At 47.7% G+C, this 17163-nt stretch overlaps 1 protein-coding gene across 2 annotated transcripts in view; it reads left to right on the forward strand.

The window, feature by feature from the left end:
* Positions 1-17163, forward strand: part of CCDC149 (coiled-coil domain containing 149) — a 102735-nt gene that overhangs the window by 82120 nt on the left and 3452 nt on the right. The window contains exons 10-12 of one of the 2 annotated variants that reach the window (XM_025438617.3): positions 539-615; positions 2027-2059; positions 6752-6868. In XM_025438617.3, the coding sequence (XP_025294402.3) occupies positions 539-615; positions 2027-2059; positions 6752-6868 (227 nt within the window). The remainder of the gene's footprint in view (positions 1-538; positions 616-2026; positions 2060-6751; positions 6869-17163) is intronic. The other variant, XM_025438619.3, reaches the window with a different exon arrangement.

Here is a 17163-nt window from a genome sequence, read left to right on the forward strand (position 1 = left end):
CCTCAAAGAATCAGGTGTGATACTACTAAGGGTATTCAAAATGAATTATAATTTTTTAAAAAGATTTTATTCATTTATTCGTGAGAGACACAAAGAGAGAGGCAGAGACACAGGCAGAGGGAGGAGCAGGCTCCTTGCAGGGAGCTGGATGCGGAACTCGATTCCAAGACCCCAGGATCACAACATGAGCCAAAGGCAGATGCTGAACCACTGAGCCACCCAGGTGCCCCATCAATTATAGTTGTTAGCAATGAGCAACTCGAAATTGCATAAGACATTTGGGCAATGATGGAATAATTGTTTAGCTTCCCCACCGTTGTGGGAAAGGACTCACTTGAATGGCAACTTTAATATTTTTTAATCATTCACTTTATATTTTCATGTGTACTCTCAATAGTGTGTGTGTAATATATTATATATCGTACATATATATTCTTTGCACATGCACACACACTGTGCTTTCTACATACACCTTAAATCTCAAAACCTTTTCTCTGAGATGCTCATTTGTCTGTTGCCATTTTCTCCCATTTTCCAGAATCCTAGGGAATCGGGTGGCTGAACTGGAGAAAAAATTAAGAACTCTGGAAGTTTCTGGTTTGTGGAGTCTTCCAGGTAAGCCGACTTTGTGAAAGTTATTTTCCTTTTTTTTTTTTTTTTTTTTTACGTAAGCCCTCACATAATTATCCTTTTATTTGAAGATCATTACTGAGAAATTTATAAGCACTTTAAACTTGGAAGCCATCAATTTTGAGGAAATCAGAAAAACTCAGTAAATACGCAAGTTTTCATCTGTGAAACAATGACGTCTTGCTGGCCTAAATTCAGAAATTGTCATTGTCTATGTGTACGTTTTATTCTTCACCTTTGCAAGTATAGTAAATTGTTTCATTTTTTTTACCCATAGGTATCTTAAAAAGACTTGTTCGTTTGAATTATCATCCCTAAAATTGAATATAAGAATGTGCAGAGATTTGTTCAATTTACTTATCAGTCCTAAAAATGAATATAAGAACTGACAAAAATGTGCTCTATTTAATTATCATTCCCCAAAAATGAATGAATCACACCTAAAAATAAATATGCTGACAAAAGTTTGTTCTATTATCATTCCTAAAAATGACTGTAAAAATGAGTTTAAGAACCTTCCTCCCCCCTCTCTGCCCCTACCCCATTTTATGCAGCTCTAAAAATCAAAATTCCCTTTGGAGATTTTTTTTTTCCTGCAGTTGTACATGTTGTGAGGAAACTCTGCTGTTTCACTTTAATTAGCTATATTTATCCTAATAAATACCCCCTTTATGAGACCCCCCCCCCAGCCTCTATTCCCCTTCTCTTTACACTCTCCAGAAACTTGTATTTATCATTCTCCACCCCCTCCCTTTCCCTGGAAGCAGGATTGTACATATATTTTTAGTTACTTAACCTTTCTGCACAAACCAGCCTCCTCTACCCTTGAATCATATCAGTTGCTGCCCTGTTGTAATGTTCGAGAAATGAAAATTGCCATAGGGACATGGACAACAACAGGTTTTCTTAATGTAAATCTGAATAGCTGCCTTAGGTTGCCTGCAAGTGCATTTCATAAATTGGAAGTTTTAACAGAGATTCCTTGAACTTGATGTCAAAAGACCTAACAGAACTAATTAGTGGCAAGTGCCATTCTGGGGATTTGAATGATCCATTTTGCACGAGAACCTTTTGATGCCGTTAAAACCTTATCTTCTTTGAAGGCCTTTCTTTTTATTGCATTGAATTTCAACACAGTCAGGCAAATTTATCGTTTATTTGTGCAGTCAGATTGCTATTTCTGTGCATGTACTGGAGTTTTGATTTTTTTTCCCCCTTCTCCAAATGACTTAGTGAAATTTCACGATGTTTTATTTCTACAATTTATGTAAAAAGATGGAAGTTGAATAAGTAAAGGAACGCTGAGAATTTCCTCTCTCTGGTGTTGTTTGGTCTGGGTTGGAATGGCTATTATGCATTAACAATTCTTTCTTTCCTCCTTTTTTGCTGCCTGAAGGCCTGAGCTACAATGTTTCAGTAGGATTCGGGAGTATGTTCTGTTTAAAATATTTGTGTTTGTGGCTAATATCAGCAGTGCATTAATGTCATCCCTGCATGTAAATAAATAGAAATGCATTCTCTATGTATCATTGCACTTTTCTGATTAGAACAGTCAATTGAAATAGAGAATTCAATTAGTACCCGGCAAATATTAAATGGTAAAATGAGCTTTGAGGGACCTGGCTAAATCGATTTTATGCCATGGCCGAGTTTGTTTTAGTACCTGGCCTCCACACAGACACGAAGTGGGGGGACAGGAAAAACAGTGGGGCCTCCCCAGATGTCACGACAAGGCATCGCCTTGTGACATTTTTAAACCACAGAGGGAAATAGTAAGGGAAGGGCCTCTTGCCATATAAATCCAATCAGCCCCTTCCATCCGCTCATTGGTTCCTGGTCCCCATTTAACCTACCGAGTAGTGGAGCAAGGGGAAGCAAGGGGCAGCGTGTGCTTTCCTCCTCCCTCCCCTTCTCCACCTCCACCTCCTTCTCATCCTTTCCTCCACCTTTCTCTTTTTCTTCCATTTTTCTTCCTCTTCCTCCTCTTCCTCTTCCTCTCCCCACATAGAAGCCATATCAGTTGCAACCCCCGGAGGGGAATGAGTCCCAGTAATTTTAGAGAATTGCTAGCTTTCTCTTACTTATGAGCATCTTGAAAGGATCAGTGTTGTCTTTAACAAATCAGTCCATCAGTGTGTTGAAACCTTTTTTTAAAAAAAAAAAAAGATTTTATTTATTTGAGAGAGAGAGAGAGAGAAAGCACAAGCAGGGGGAGCAGGAGAGGGAGAATCAGGCTCCCCGGGGCAGGAAGCGTGATGCGGGACTTGATCCCAGGACCCTGTCTGTGATCATGACCAGAGCTAAAGGCAGATGCTTAACCGACTGAGGCACCCAGGCACCCCTATTGATACCTTTTTGAGCATCAACTTTGTGAATTCGGTTCTGCACCAGGGATTCTAGTCACGCCCCTTGCCTCCTCTAAGAATCCAGAGTCCCGCTAGGGAAGTGAGATGCGTACACATGTAGCAGTGACAAGAAAGCAGAAAGTGATGCATAATTAAGCGCCGAGTGATGAAGGCATTGGTGTGTGAGTGAAGAATGTGAAGTCATCGAATGTCAGACCTGGAAGGATGTGGAGAGCCAAGAGTTCCAGGACGGCCAGCACTTGGTGTATATTATGGAACACCCATTGCCGCGCCAGTGGCAGGCATCGCTAATCAATCACACGGCCCTTGCATGCTGCTTACACATGTGGCCCTCAGAACAGACGTCCCCACTGGTTTTCCAGGAAGCCACCTCCTGGCTAGAGTTGACACGTGAGAGCAAACATTTCCCCTTCCCTGATCTAGTCTAACCCTCTCATTTCAGATGAAAAAGAACCAAGGCTTGGGAAATGAGAGGGTACCGAAGGCTGCAGGGGCTGGTATTGGACTCAGGTGTTTCCACCTGTGCTGGGAACCGCAGTTCAGAGAAGAGAGGAATGGGAGGGGGGGCGGTGAGGTCAGTTGGGGACTGGTTTCCAAAGCAAGATGGACTGGAGAAGACGGATTCAGAAGCCAGAAGAGTCTCCCCTGAGACTCCGAGGGGCAGCGGTGAAGTCGGCCTTCCTCCGAGACAGAACTGCTGCTGGACTTCAAGTGTACAAGGACTATTCTTTGGATCTCTTCTCCCTCCCTTTTCAGTCTCAGCCAACAAATACGTGGTTCTCCACGTTGTTCGATAGGGTTGGGGAGAATTTGTGATCTTGCTGGGAAACAGGCAAGTTTGACAAGTGTCCCAGCCCGCGTGGAGAAGTCATCTGGACAGCAGAGCATAATCCAGACTGCTTAATCGGTTCCCAGGAGGTGGGAAGGCATGGGCTCCTGTGAGAAATCAGGGTGCTGGGTGGGGGGGCAACCGACCTGGTCCCCTAGGAGGGAATGACACCCCTCCCCCCCAGCCTCAGTTTCCCCAGCCCTTTGCTAGCCTCTGTAGGGAGGGTGGTGCTTGGGGGCTCTGACGGGAGGTTTCCTGGATGTGCTCCTGCTCCAAAAAGAAACCCTCAAAGCCAGGAAAAAAAAAAAAAAAAAAAAAAACCTGGCAAGAGCAGAGCCTGGCTCTTCGAGTTTTTCATTTTAATTCTCTCTTCTCCACTCTAAGCATCAGCCTGAGGAGGAAAATGTGCAATTTTGAAAGTGCTTGGTACATTTGGGAGGAGGGGAGGAGGGGAGGAGGGATGCTGTGTTACAGGGAGCCAGGAGGGCTTCCAGGCACTCAGGCGCCAGCAAGTGGAGGGGCTGCGGCTTGACTCCGTGTGGGCCACCTCGCCCCACCCCTCCTCGTCCAGGCCCAGGCACCACAATGAAACAGTGAGACGGCACATTATCGGGTTGGAGCTCATGTCCCTCAGCATAGATGGAAGCCAGACTGAGCAACAGCGGGGCAGGCTTCTGGGGAGGCCTGCAGATCCTTTCAGCACTTGCAAGAAGGATCAAATCTTACCATTTTACCTTCGGGTTAGGACATGATCTCTCCAGGCAGGAATTCCGGGAAGTGCTTATCCTCTCCCTGCCCGCCCCCCACTGTGATGGGCCACGGAGTGGCTTCGCTCCCCTTCTGCTTGTCGCTCCCTCTTGGAGAGGCTGGTGCTGGTCCTGCGTTTCGGCGGAGCCCTTGTGCCACGGATGATGCTCTGCGACTGGAGAGGCCCACGGAGGCCTGGCACCCTGGAGAACCCCTCATGACAGGAAGGGCTGAGGGCCTCCCGTAGGGCCACCTTCGCACTCGGCTGAGGCCGGCTCCCGGCTCTGCCCGTAATTCTGATTCCTGGGCCACCAGGGCAGAGCGGACTCGGAGGGCTGGCCGGGACACAGAGGGGCAGCATGTGTCTCTTCCTGCAGGAACAGCCTATCTGCTAGGAAAAGGTGCCTCAAGAAATGGAATCTTCCCTGACTTGGGGACAGCAGCAGTTGCCTTGATGGAGGGAAAGGAAAGAAGTCCACCCTGAGACATCTGCTGCGGGGTCCCAGGAACCCTGAAAGTGTTCCCAGCTGGTCCTTGCAGTACGAAGGGAGACCTGGAGACCTGATGGCGTGTATTTCTTCCTGAGAGCCTCTTAGCAATATCCCAGCCTGTAGATCTAGTTCTCTTTGGGACACTTCTCCAGACTGCGTCCTTAAAGATTTCGGGGTTTTTTTCTATGTAAGATAGTAGCTGTGCCAGTGGAGAGCTTCAGGATTGGCTCCCACCAGACTTCTCTTCTGGGATGACCCTCGGCAGAAACCAGAGGGCTCTTTCTGCTTAAAAAAAGCACCTTTGCCCACCATCAGGAGTCCCAAGAATCCATCACCTATTTATTCAGATGTTCACCGGCTATTTATTAAGCACCTACTGTATGCCAAACTCTCTCCTACAGTCTTGGAAATGAAGTTCCCTAATGGGAAGACAGTATTGTAAGCAGACTGAGGGCTCAGAGGTATGGTCCGAGGTCTACCTGGTTCTCTGAAGGAGGATTCTTTAGAACCCTGTAGAGTTCTGTAGAGATGCAGAAATACCATTCTCTCTACAGAAATACCATTCTGTGTCTGCTGAATCTGAAACAGGGTAACATCACAAAGCTTTGGGGTCGCCGATCTGAGCCCCAGAGAGGTTTAGTGGCTTGGCTTTAGAAAAGGTCATGCTCAGAGTTGGACAGCTAAGGCTGAAGCACAGACTGGGACCACAGAACAGGGGGGTTTCGTTTTCGGCACTGCCGTTGCCACCAAGAGAATAACCAGGCCTGTGGACAGAAGTCTGGGATCAGATCCGCTTGTTGTGCTCTCCTGACCCCTGGGCAACATCCCTTCATGTCCACGTGTTTTGTGTCTGTGTGTCTGTATTCACGATGCCCGTGTTTCAAAGCCATGCTTCCCTGCTCCTGGCTTCCAGAACTTGCCATGGCCCCAAGAGTAGAGGCATAACAGTCTTTCCCTCAACCCCTCTGTCCACTTGCAAGCTTCATACAGATAAAAGGGTTTGGCTGGAACGGGACTCTATGTTCTAACAATGTGGGGAAACCTGATACCACCTGCCTTATGACAGAGTCAGTACTCGGTCTAAATGACCACAGTGGATTAAACTGAAGGTAGTGTATATGGCAGTGCTGTCTACACTGTAACAGAATAATTTCAAAATATGTGTATTGAGCACTAATGAAGTGCTTAAATGCTTTCCCTGGATCAGTTCACTTCATCACCACCGCCCAACGAGGTGGGCGCTGCCCATTTTACAGATGAGGACTCTGAGGCCAGGTGGCTTGCAGGAGGTCAGCCCACTAGCAGGCGATGGAGTCCAGAACACAAACCCCATAGAGTGGCCCCAAAACCCATATTCTGAAACACTCTGCTGTGGTTAGGCCTGTTGTCATCTCACCCAGATCAAAGCCACTCAGTTTTGAGCCAGCCTAACAGGCTGCCCCGTAATGATGGCATTCGTGGGAGGCCACGTCCTGAGCAGACTCTCAGGACCCCCAGACTGGCCCTGGACCTCACTGCCTGGTCCTCACACTACAGAAGGAATCTGCTGGCCACCTCCCTTCCACAGCATTACCTATGATTAAAGAAAGTGACTTGTTCACGCAAACAGCCAGTCGATTGTGTGGGGCGAATATCACCACAAGTCAGCTGGTGACATAATATGTCCATTTCCCCCTTTTCCACAACAGGGAGCAAGGACACCATACTGTTCAGTGACCCCAGTCTTCCCACCATACAGAGGTCAAGATCCCCCCTGCTGAAGTTCATCGAGCAGCCCACTGAGAACAAAGCAAATTCCCAGGACGGTAAGTACACCTTGATTTCTCTGCCTCTGCCCGACCTGGGCCTGGCACGGAAGTGGGCTCGGTGGACGTCAGTTCTTCCCCTTCCTGCAGCTTTTCTGGCGCCGCGAGGTCATCCCTTGCATTTCCTCTTGTTGCCTACATGGTTTGTCTTGTTTGGGGGCTTCCAGCAGAAGAATGCAGGCCTCTGTCCTCAGCACAGTGGCACAGAGGTTGAGAGAAAGGGCTCCGGACTTGAACAGCTCAGGCTCATACTCCACCCCCCACATCGTGTTGGCACTGAGAATTTGGACTAGTGACTTCTGTCTGTCGCCTCGCCTCTGCGCTGGTGAGATGATGGAGCCACCCTTGGGGAGATCTTGGCACATTGCCGGGCACAGGGTGTGTGGTGTAGGAATCAGTCGAAACAAGATAAAAGCTTCTCCTCTACCAGACACACCTTCTGGAGGCAGAATGTCTTGAAGGGGATCACAGGCCCATTGAGGGTGCCGGAGAAGCCCACAAGGGCAAGTCGCAGCTGTCTTCCCATGTGGCAATCTTGTTTCCCCAGCTAAACTATCTTTCCCATCTTTCTAAGTTTTCTTTTGTCATCTTTTGCTACCCTCAGTGTGATTGCCAGCTTCCGGTGTGGCCCCAAATGATCCCCTCTTCCTGGTGTTCATGCCCTTGTATATTTCTCTCCACGTTGTATCAGGATTCATCCATGTGACTAATAGGATACAGCATAAGTAATGGTATGTGACTTCGTAGGCCAGGTCATAAAACATATATAGGGTTTTTCTTGCTCTCTCTGTCTTGGGTCATTCCCTCCAAAGGAAGCTGGCTGTCATGTCTTGAGGATACCCAAGCAGTCGCACATGCCGTTCATGTGATCTGGAACTGAGGCCTTCTAGCCACCAGCCATATGGTGGAAGCAGATTCCCCAGCCCCAGTCAAGCATTCAGATGACAACAGCCCTCGTCAACATTTTAATGATAATTTCGTGAGTGACCACTAGTGAGAACCACCCGGATAAACTGCTCCCAGGCTCCTGAGTCTCCACCTGCTAAGTTTGGAAGTCATTTGTGGCACAGCAGTAGGTACCTAATATATCCAGCATGCAGGTGCCAAGGTTCTTTCCTTGATTTCTATATTTTTTCTCCATTTTCTCTTGCTCTGAGTCACGCCTGCAACCATCACCTCTATGAAAATATTCTCAAAATATTTCCCCCCCACTAGGTACCATCTGCAGACTTTCAGCCTCTTATTTCCTAAAGTGCAAACTTTACCACCTAAATATTCTTTGGACTTCTCAAGTATGACGTCACCAACTCTCCACATTTCCTCCCTTTTTCGTCACTCCCCCAGCTACCCAGCTACATCTGGAGTCACCATTGACCACTGTCAACTTTCCTTCCCCATCCACATCTGGTCTGGGGCCACTCTTTCTTCAGAGTTTCTCACACCTCCATTCCTACCACCTCTGGCTTTGGCTTAACCCTCTTGCTTTCCTCAACAGGAATTCAGTCCCAATTTCCCTGTCTTCTAGACTCTCCCTACTTCATTCCCGTCTTCCCTCTGCTTCTGTAGGATAAAGCTTCTGGAGAACTGCTCTCCAACATGTCTGTACCCTGCTTAGAAATCTCTAGTGGCCCCCAATTGTCTTCCTCTTAACATTGTAACCCTGCCACCTGGGCTGCCCTGTCTTTCTAACCTGATGATTTTCTGACCTAAAAACTGTGCTTTTATCAAACTGTACTAAGTAGTCGAATCCGTTGCTACCACTGTGTAACAAACCACCCCAACATGTAGAACTGGAAGCAGCTACCATGTATTATTTATCAGGAGTCTTTGGTTCAGGCGAGCAGTTCTGCTAATCTGAGCTGGGCTCGGCAAGGCTCACTCGTGCATCTGCACAGCTATGTTTTGAAGCTTGTCTCAATCACTCATAATAGTGCATAGAATGGTAAGAATAGGACAGGTCTAGGATTTCAACAGAGAGGATCCCCAAGCGTATGCAAGGAGAATTCTTAGAGAGAGTGCCCCTGACTCGGGTGGCTTTCACACTGGCCAGAAGGCAAGGCGGCTCTTTCCAGCCAGCAGCACGTGGCTGTTTGCAAGTCTGGCCTGTAACACACCACGGCCCACCGTGCAGTCTGGAGTGTGCCTTGGCCGATGGTCATCCCGTGCCAGCACCCGATGTCCGCCTAGAGATCTGAAGCCCTCTGTCTGCTCTGAGCTTGCGGAGCCCCTGGGTGGGCCCAGGCCTGCTAAACTGAAATGCAACATGAGCCGGGCTTGATTTTCACAAGGGTAGCATAAGTAATGGCCTGATTCAAAATGATAGCTTCCAGAGTTCCATCATTAGCTCTCATTGTTCCAGGCCTGTCCTTCACCAGTGCGGGTGGGAATAAGGAAGCATTTATGTAGCGGCTGTCAGCGTCTGGGATGGTCTCATCACCGCCGCATCTCTGATTAATTCCAAGTGAAAGAAGCTCCCACTTGGGAGGACAAAGCCCATCGGAGATCAGTTAACAAAAGAAGATGAATGTCCCCTTTGGGCCAATGTGGGAGGGTGACACATTTTTGGGAGACTAACAGTCTTTCTGCAAAGAGCTACTTTTTTCTTCATCTTTTAGAGAAGAATATTTTTTTGTTCTGTACTATTTGTGTCATAAAGCATTTATATCAGTTGATTGCCTCCTCATTATTGATATGTGTTTTGTTATTAATAAGTATTAATGACGCTAATTCTGTTTGCTAAAACAGCACAGGATAATTACAATGATTTTCTAATAATATTTCCCCAGGCGGAGCTAGCTCAAAAATCCTTCTTTAATGGAAATGGCAACACTATGTGTCCGTTCTCGAAGGAAAACCAGAACTCTCGCAGCTTAAGAGTTAACAGAATCACAGAGTTAAAGGAAGATTTTTGTTCCCCCAGCAAGTAGCAAAGGCCCTAGTTATACAGATCAACAGCTGTGGCATTTTCAGTAACTTTTCTTTGTCTCCTGAAAATGACTTGGGTGTACTTTTTAGATATCTTTCAGATAACGAAAGGGTGGAGAGGATTGATAAATCTTGCTGTTGACCCGTAATCTAATCCTGGATGGAGCCTAGCCCCTCTATCTTTATGGTCACGAGGCTCTGAAAATCCAGACTTCCTCAGGAAAAAAAAAAAATTTCCCGATAGGACCAAACAATAGAATTATGGCCTTGTCCACCTCCTGCTTTGCAGCTGTATTTTGACCTCTAAGGATGGCAGCAGTGTTGCTACCCTCCCTCCAACCCCCAAAAAAGGTTGAAAAGTTCTCCCTGGTAATCTCAGAGGTTTGCCATTTTAAAAAAGATTCATGCGTTTGGACATGAGCAGAATGTCATCTAAAGAAATGGCACAAGGCAAAGTACCAGCGACAAAAAGGCCCCGGTGTAATTTAGACCACCCTTCCTTAGATGTAAATTAAGGTAGAGAAGATTAACCTGACCCACAGTAAAAACAGCGCAAATGGTTTAGGGGTTAGGTTGTTACAGGTAAGGTTAATTAATTTTTCAGGGGCACCGGAATATACTATTAAGTGTCCTGGAAGAAGTAATTTCATAAGAGTAATTTCTAGAAGGAGTTTATTCATCTCACGTTGGTGAAAAATTTAACTGCAGAAAGGACCGTAATTTACCCATTCTTGCTCCTTGGTTGGAAACTTGCTCATTTTGACTTCGTGTTTCCCATAGCCCCTGTACAACCACCATAAAAATTTTCTTTTGTTAGTATGAAAATTATGTTACTGCTTTCCTGAGCTGCCCCGGATGTAGCTAAATGTGTGAGTTAGAAGTCTTTTTTTTTTTTTTTCCCGAAAGTGCCATTGTAAGAACTTCTTCGGGTCACAAGCCAAATACAGCCTCGAACAAATACCATACGTTCAAGGGCTGCTTTCATTTATGTACGTGTGGCATCTCCATATCTGATACATTCGTTTGTTCACGCATTCATATATATGTCTGCAGGCCTGAGCATTTAATAAGCTATTTATTGAGTCCCCACTATATATAGAACATTGACAGAGCTTAAAAACTGATGGGGAAAAAAATAACAATAAATACAAAATAAAAACTGGTAAGGTACAGGTAAGGTCTTGTACTCCAGGTGATCTTTATAAGCCAAGTACACCTAAGTAACAACTAAAGGGGTGAAAGAGTAAAAAGGTACCACAGGGTTCCCCCGGAGGTCTAGACGTGGCTTTGTGGAGATTAGGGTGCTGTAGAGATGACATCTGCCCAGATTGAATCCCACGGGCTTTGGAGCGGAGGTGGCGATGGAGCCAGCCACCTGCCTGCATGACGGAGGCGACACCGCGGCATCATCCACGCAGGCAGAGGCCCAGGGGGCAGGGCTGGGGGGAGTGTGGGGCTACAAGGGCAGGAGTTGGGGTGTCAGTAGAAAGGTAGACGGAGGTTGAGTCATTCAAGGCCTAGAATGTCAGGCCAGGAGCTCAGACAGATTAGTGACTACACAAATAGATTTGTGCGTAAAGCTCTTGATGCTTCTTACGCTATAATGTGCACCCAGATCGCCTGGAACCTCGTTAAAGTGCAGATTCTGGGGGCGCCTGGGTGGCTCAGTGGTTGAGCATCTGCCTTTGGTTCAGGGTGTGACCCCAGGATCCTGGATCGAGTCCCGCATTGGGCTCCCTGCATGGAGCCTGCTTCTCTCTCTGCCTGTGTCTCTGCCTCTCTCTCTGTGTCTCTCATGAATAAATAAATTAAAATATTAAATAAAAAAATGCGGGCTCTGAACCAGGAGGTGTGGGGCAGGGCCTGAGATCCTACATGTCTAACAAGCTCCCAGGCCGCGGTGCCACCATTCTTTGCGGACCCCACTTGCAGTGGCAAAGTTTTAGGCGAGGTCCCTCCCCAGGCCTTTTGGATCAGAGCGGGGGCGGGGGGGGGGCGGGGAGACGAGAAGCAAAGAAACCCATTAGGAATGAACGTACATTATTCTGGCTGAACCGATCTGGTTATTTTCTAAAAAAAAAAAAAAAAAAAAAATCAAGGCTCGCGTCACTTGCACATTTGTATGTTCGTGGGTTTCACTGTAATACGAGCAACGGCGTCAGTTTCAGGTACAGGAAAGTTCCCAAAGTCAGTGAGCTCCTGGGACAGTAAGACGCCGCTGCCCGTCACTACAGCAGGCGGGAGACAGGATACAGTAGACCTGGTCAAACTTCTGTCCCTGGGGCTTTGTCTGTGGACGTTGAAAAGGCTAAAGAGAAAGAAAATGGCTTTTTTTTTTGGAACGGAGGAGGCAAATTTGTACCAGAAGGACCAGAGGTGTGGGGCCCGGGGTGTGGGGACAGTGGTCAAGGTTGAGTCGCCCCTCCCGCCCCCTGTGATTCCAGTGTGCCAAGCATCGGACCCACCACTTCCGTCTCCCACCACCCTTTCCTGCATCCCTTCATCTCAGTCCCATTTCAGGCCTAACGGTGCATCGAAGCTCACTAACATTTCATTTCTTCTGGAGTTTCTCAGAGTTTTTAACTCTGGGGTTCAGCACTTGTAAATGCTTGATTAGGTTAATAAAGCCTCACGACCACATGCAGTCACTTAATTAAATAAATCGATGCTCAAAACACACACTGTTCTTACTAACAGATACCTTTATGCACCATCTGCACAGTTAAAATGGAACACGCGTAGAATAATATTGTCACGTGTAGAAATCCTAGGCTGCCTTTTAATTCAAACTTTTTAGATCTGAGCGACTTTTTAGGCTGCAAGTAATTAGCCTTACACACTTTTAAATGCCGAGCCTTTCTAAATGGTATAAATAATCCTCAAAAATTCTTACAGATCCTACAACTAGTCACCACATTGCTGTCGCCCGCCAGGGTGTAGGTTTATGAACCATCAGGAGTGGTTTGCACTTGCTTTCTGAATGCTCACCTGTCCATTGGCTGAGGTGGTGTTAAGTCAAATCCAGCTGAGATTTTGGGGAAATGCACCTCGTGACTTATATGGAGAGGCCTTAGAAATCCAGCCGTGACCGGGGAGGGTGTGCCTTGAGAAAGGAGAGGAAGAGGCAGGTGCAAGAAGCCGTGAGTGTCTTCATCAGCCGAGGCGCCTCTAACAAGAGACTATCAGGGGAGCCTCGTGAACAGCAGATATTTATTTCCCGCAGTTCTAGAGGCTGGGAAGTCCAAGATCAGGGTGCTGCTGGCAGGTTCAGTGTCTGGTGAGGGTCCTCTCTACCGGACTTGCCGACAACCATGTGCTGTGTCCTCAGCGGCAGAGAGAGAGACAGAGAGACAGAGAGAGACAGAGGGAGAGAACAAGAACTCTGCTGTCTCTTCCCCTTCTAAAGGGCACTAATCCCATGATGGGGCCTTCACCGTCATGAGTACATTTAAACTGAATCACCTCCCAGAGGCCACACCTCCTAATACCATCACTTTCAGGTTTGGGGTTTCCACGTTCAAATTTGGGTGGTGGAGAGGTTGCTTTCGATTCATGGCCCAGGGGGCATAAGTACTACCCGGCGGTTGATGGGTAGGAAAAGAGAGAACAGTAATACAAGGTGTGAAGCCCAAATCGCCATGAACCCAGTCCTGGCATGGCAGGCCCCAGGACACCTACTGGGGAAGGCTGAAGGGGGAGGAGGTTTCCAGATCATCCAGGTCGGGGAATCCAGTTGGCAGCCAGAAACCCGGAGGTGCATCGCCGGCAGAAAGGGGTCAGAGACACAGACACAGATTTGGGGGCCGAATTGAGGTCATGAGACGGCCAGGGAGTGAGAGTGAATGAAGACAAGGGAAACGCACGGCACATGGCTGAGGGGGGCCCACTCTGAGGGGCCAGACGGAGATCTGGAACCCAGGAGGCATCCAGAGTAGGCTAAATAATGGCCCCTAAAGATCTCAGGTCCTAATCCCTGAAACCTGTAAATGTGGCCTTTGATGGGTGAAAGTACGTGCCGGCATGATTGATTTACTTTGAGACAGAAGATTATTCTGGATTAGCTGGAGAGATTATTCCGGATTAGCCAGCTGGGTCCTAAATGGACTCCTACGCCTCCTTGTAAGAGGGAGGCAGACGGAGATTTGGCAGACACAGAAGAGAGAAGGCAGTGTGACCACGCGGCAGGGATGGTTGGAGGGATGCTGTTGCAAGCCACGGAGCGCTGGCAGCCACTAGAAGCTGAAGAGGCAGGGAACACATCTTCCCTCTAGAGCCTCCAAGGGCTTGTGGCTTTGGTGCTGGCCCAGCGAAAGCCATTTTGGACCTCTGACCTCCAGAACCATAAGAGAATAAATGCGTGTTCTTTGAAGCTGCTGAATCCATGGTAATTTGTTCCAGCAGCTATGGGAAATGACTACAGCATCCTTACCGAGCTAGGTTGAGGGAGAAACAGAAGGATACAGTGTTTGGGGAACAAAAGGGAGAGAAGCTCGAGAGGTGGATGTAGCCCTTAGAAACATGCTACAGAGGAGACAGGAGGGCACGGAGTGGAGCGTTGGATGTGGTGACAGCGCTGGCTGGTAGGAAGGACGCAGCCCAGATGGAAGGATCTGAGCTGTGAATCAGCGCCGGGCAACGGAAGCCGTGGATGTAGGCTCGTAGGTCTACAGCGTAGTGCGGAAAAGGAAAGCCGAGACCGTAACTGGTGATAAAATCTTGCGGGTTGCATATCTTACCTTTTTAAATTAATAATACAAGCACATGTTTATTTTTTTAAAGATTTTTATTTATTCATGAGAGACAGAGGCAGAGACGTAGGCAGAGCAAGAAGCAGGCTCCCTTCGGGGACCCCGATGCAGGACTCCATCCCAGGACCCCGGGGTCACACCCTGGGCTAAAGGCAGACACTCAACCACGGAGCCACTCAGGCATCCCACAAGCACATGTTTAAAACATAAATGACACAGAGGGGCAAATGGGTGGCTCAACTGGCTACACATCCGACTCTTGATCTCAGCTCAGGTGTTAATCTCACGGTCTTGAGTTCAAGCTCTGCATTCAGCTCCGTGCTCAGCGTGGAGCCTACATAAATAAATAAATAAATAAATAATAATAAATAAATAAATAAATAAATAAATAAAGGAATGAATGAATGAATGAATGAATGAGTGAAATGTAAATGACACAGAAAGATATAAAATTAAATTTAAAGTCTTCGTCCACGCTTGTTTTCTGTCCTGACCCTCAGCTTGCCCCCTAGACACAACTTACAAGTTTTAGTGTACACCACCAAAAAAATTTTTACGACTCTGCGAATATAAACAGAATCTGAGGGGCACTCAGATTCTCTCTAGGTTTCTGCTACAAAAAAAGTAATGTCCTGGGGCACCTGGGTGGCGCTGTCAGTTAAGCATCCGACTCTTGGTTTTGCCTCAGGTCGTGATCTCGTGGGTGGTGAGATCGAGCCCTGAGTTGGGCTCCGCACTCAGTGGGGAGTCTGCTTGAAGATTCTCTCCCTCTGCTCCTCCCTCCTCTCTCTCTGTCTCTCTCTCAAATGAATAAATAAATAAATCTTAAAAAAACAAAAATAAAACCACGATGCCATAGTGAGCATCTAGGTACGTATATCTTGAAATATTTGGGCCAACATCCACAGGTAGATTCCTAATCATGAAAACGCTGATTCAAAGGGTAAACGTCGTTAGGATTGCGACAGAGGCTGCCTACATGCCCTGTCCCAGCGTTTTGCTCATTTGTATTCTCCTCTGTAATGTATGATCGTACCTGTTTCCCCACATCCTCAGCAACACTGAGCTTTAGCAAACCTTTTAATTTTTCCAGTCCAGTAGATGAAAAATTGCATCTCTTTGCAATTTCGGTATCTTTAGTTAGCTCGATGTCGTCGTTTCTCATGTTTGCCCTCCATTTGTATTTCCTTGCGGACCGCTTGTTTTCGTTCGGTGCTTAAATATTTGTTGAACACTGTGGTGCATTCAAATGAACCAACTCCGCAGACAGTAACATAGATCAATCTCATACACCTAGAGCGACACAGACGCGAACCAGGATATACAGTACGGTCCTCGTGCACCGACTCCAAGGACCGTGCAAAACTCATCTTTTGGTGTCTCGTGCAGGCTAGTGGTCACTCTTGGCAGTAGAGCAGCTGGGAAGGAACCTAGGGGAGGAGACTGGGAAGTGGCTGTAGGGGGTTGGTGATATTTCGCCCCTTGTCCTGGTTGCTGGTTCCATGGGTGTGTCCCCAGTGCGCAAATTCAGTGAGGGGTAGACTTAACGATGGGCACACTTTTATGTATGTCATCCAAAAAAGGAAAGTGAGGAACTTTTTATCGACATTCTTGAATGCTTAGAATATGCCAAGCACTATGAACAAGTCAGGTGAGCCCCCCACCCCCCACCCCACTGCTTACATTCTGGAATAAGATAAACATGTAAAATGCTGAGCACCGAGCCTGGCACAGAAAAGCACTAAACCGCATCAGCTGGCATGATTCACTTTAGGGAGGGGGGCCCCTAGGTGCCTGCAGAGACTGCAGGATAGCACAGACTGCATGGAAGGACACACAGACATGAGAGAACCGTAGGTAATGAGGCTGCGGGCGGAGATCTACGTGAAAGGAATGAAAATGGATCCTGGAAGCAGCGAGGCTCCGGGGAAAGGTCCCAGGCAGGCAGATGATGGTCAGAACGGGTCAGCGATTTCTCACCATCCTGAGCTCTCCCTCAGCTTCCCCGAGTCCCAGCTGCCAGCCTGAAAGCATCCCCGTGTATCCGAGGCCTGCCAGGTCCCATTGGGGGTACCCAGAAGTGTTCCCCAGACTCCTTCCCCGGAAATCAGCCCCATGAGACTCTTCTATGCATCTCACCCCTGTTTGGCCTGAAGACTAAGAAAACCTTGACCTCTGGGAACCTCAGAGCCTGGCATTGAATGCACACGACCAGGTGCTGGGAGGTGGCAGCCAAAGTGTGGCTCAGGCCTGCAGAGCCACCGCTGCTTAGGTCTGGAAGGGACATCGGAGAGTCCTGCCCCTCGTTTTGTGTCTGAGGAAAGGAGGCCAGACAAGTTCTCCTGATCACAGGGTAGTGAGGAGGAGGATGGGGCTACACACCAGGTTCTCGGGACCCCGTTCCCTCCCATCCCCTGCCAGTCTAGTCGGGCTCGGAAATTTTTTCTTATTTTTTTTAAACATTTTATTTATTTGAGAGAGAGAGAGAGAGAGAGAGATCACGAGCAGGGTGGAAAGGCAGAGGGGGAAGCAGACTCCCTGCTGAGTGAGGAGTCTGGTGCAGAACTCGATCCCAGGACCCTGGGTCCATGACCTGAGCCAAAGCCAGAGGCTTAACCAACT

The sequence above is a fragment of the Canis lupus genome, chromosome 3 (assembly GCF_003254725.2).
Source record: "Canis lupus dingo isolate Sandy chromosome 3, ASM325472v2, whole genome shotgun sequence".
NCBI classification, from domain to species: domain Eukaryota; kingdom Metazoa; phylum Chordata; class Mammalia; order Carnivora; family Canidae; genus Canis; species Canis lupus.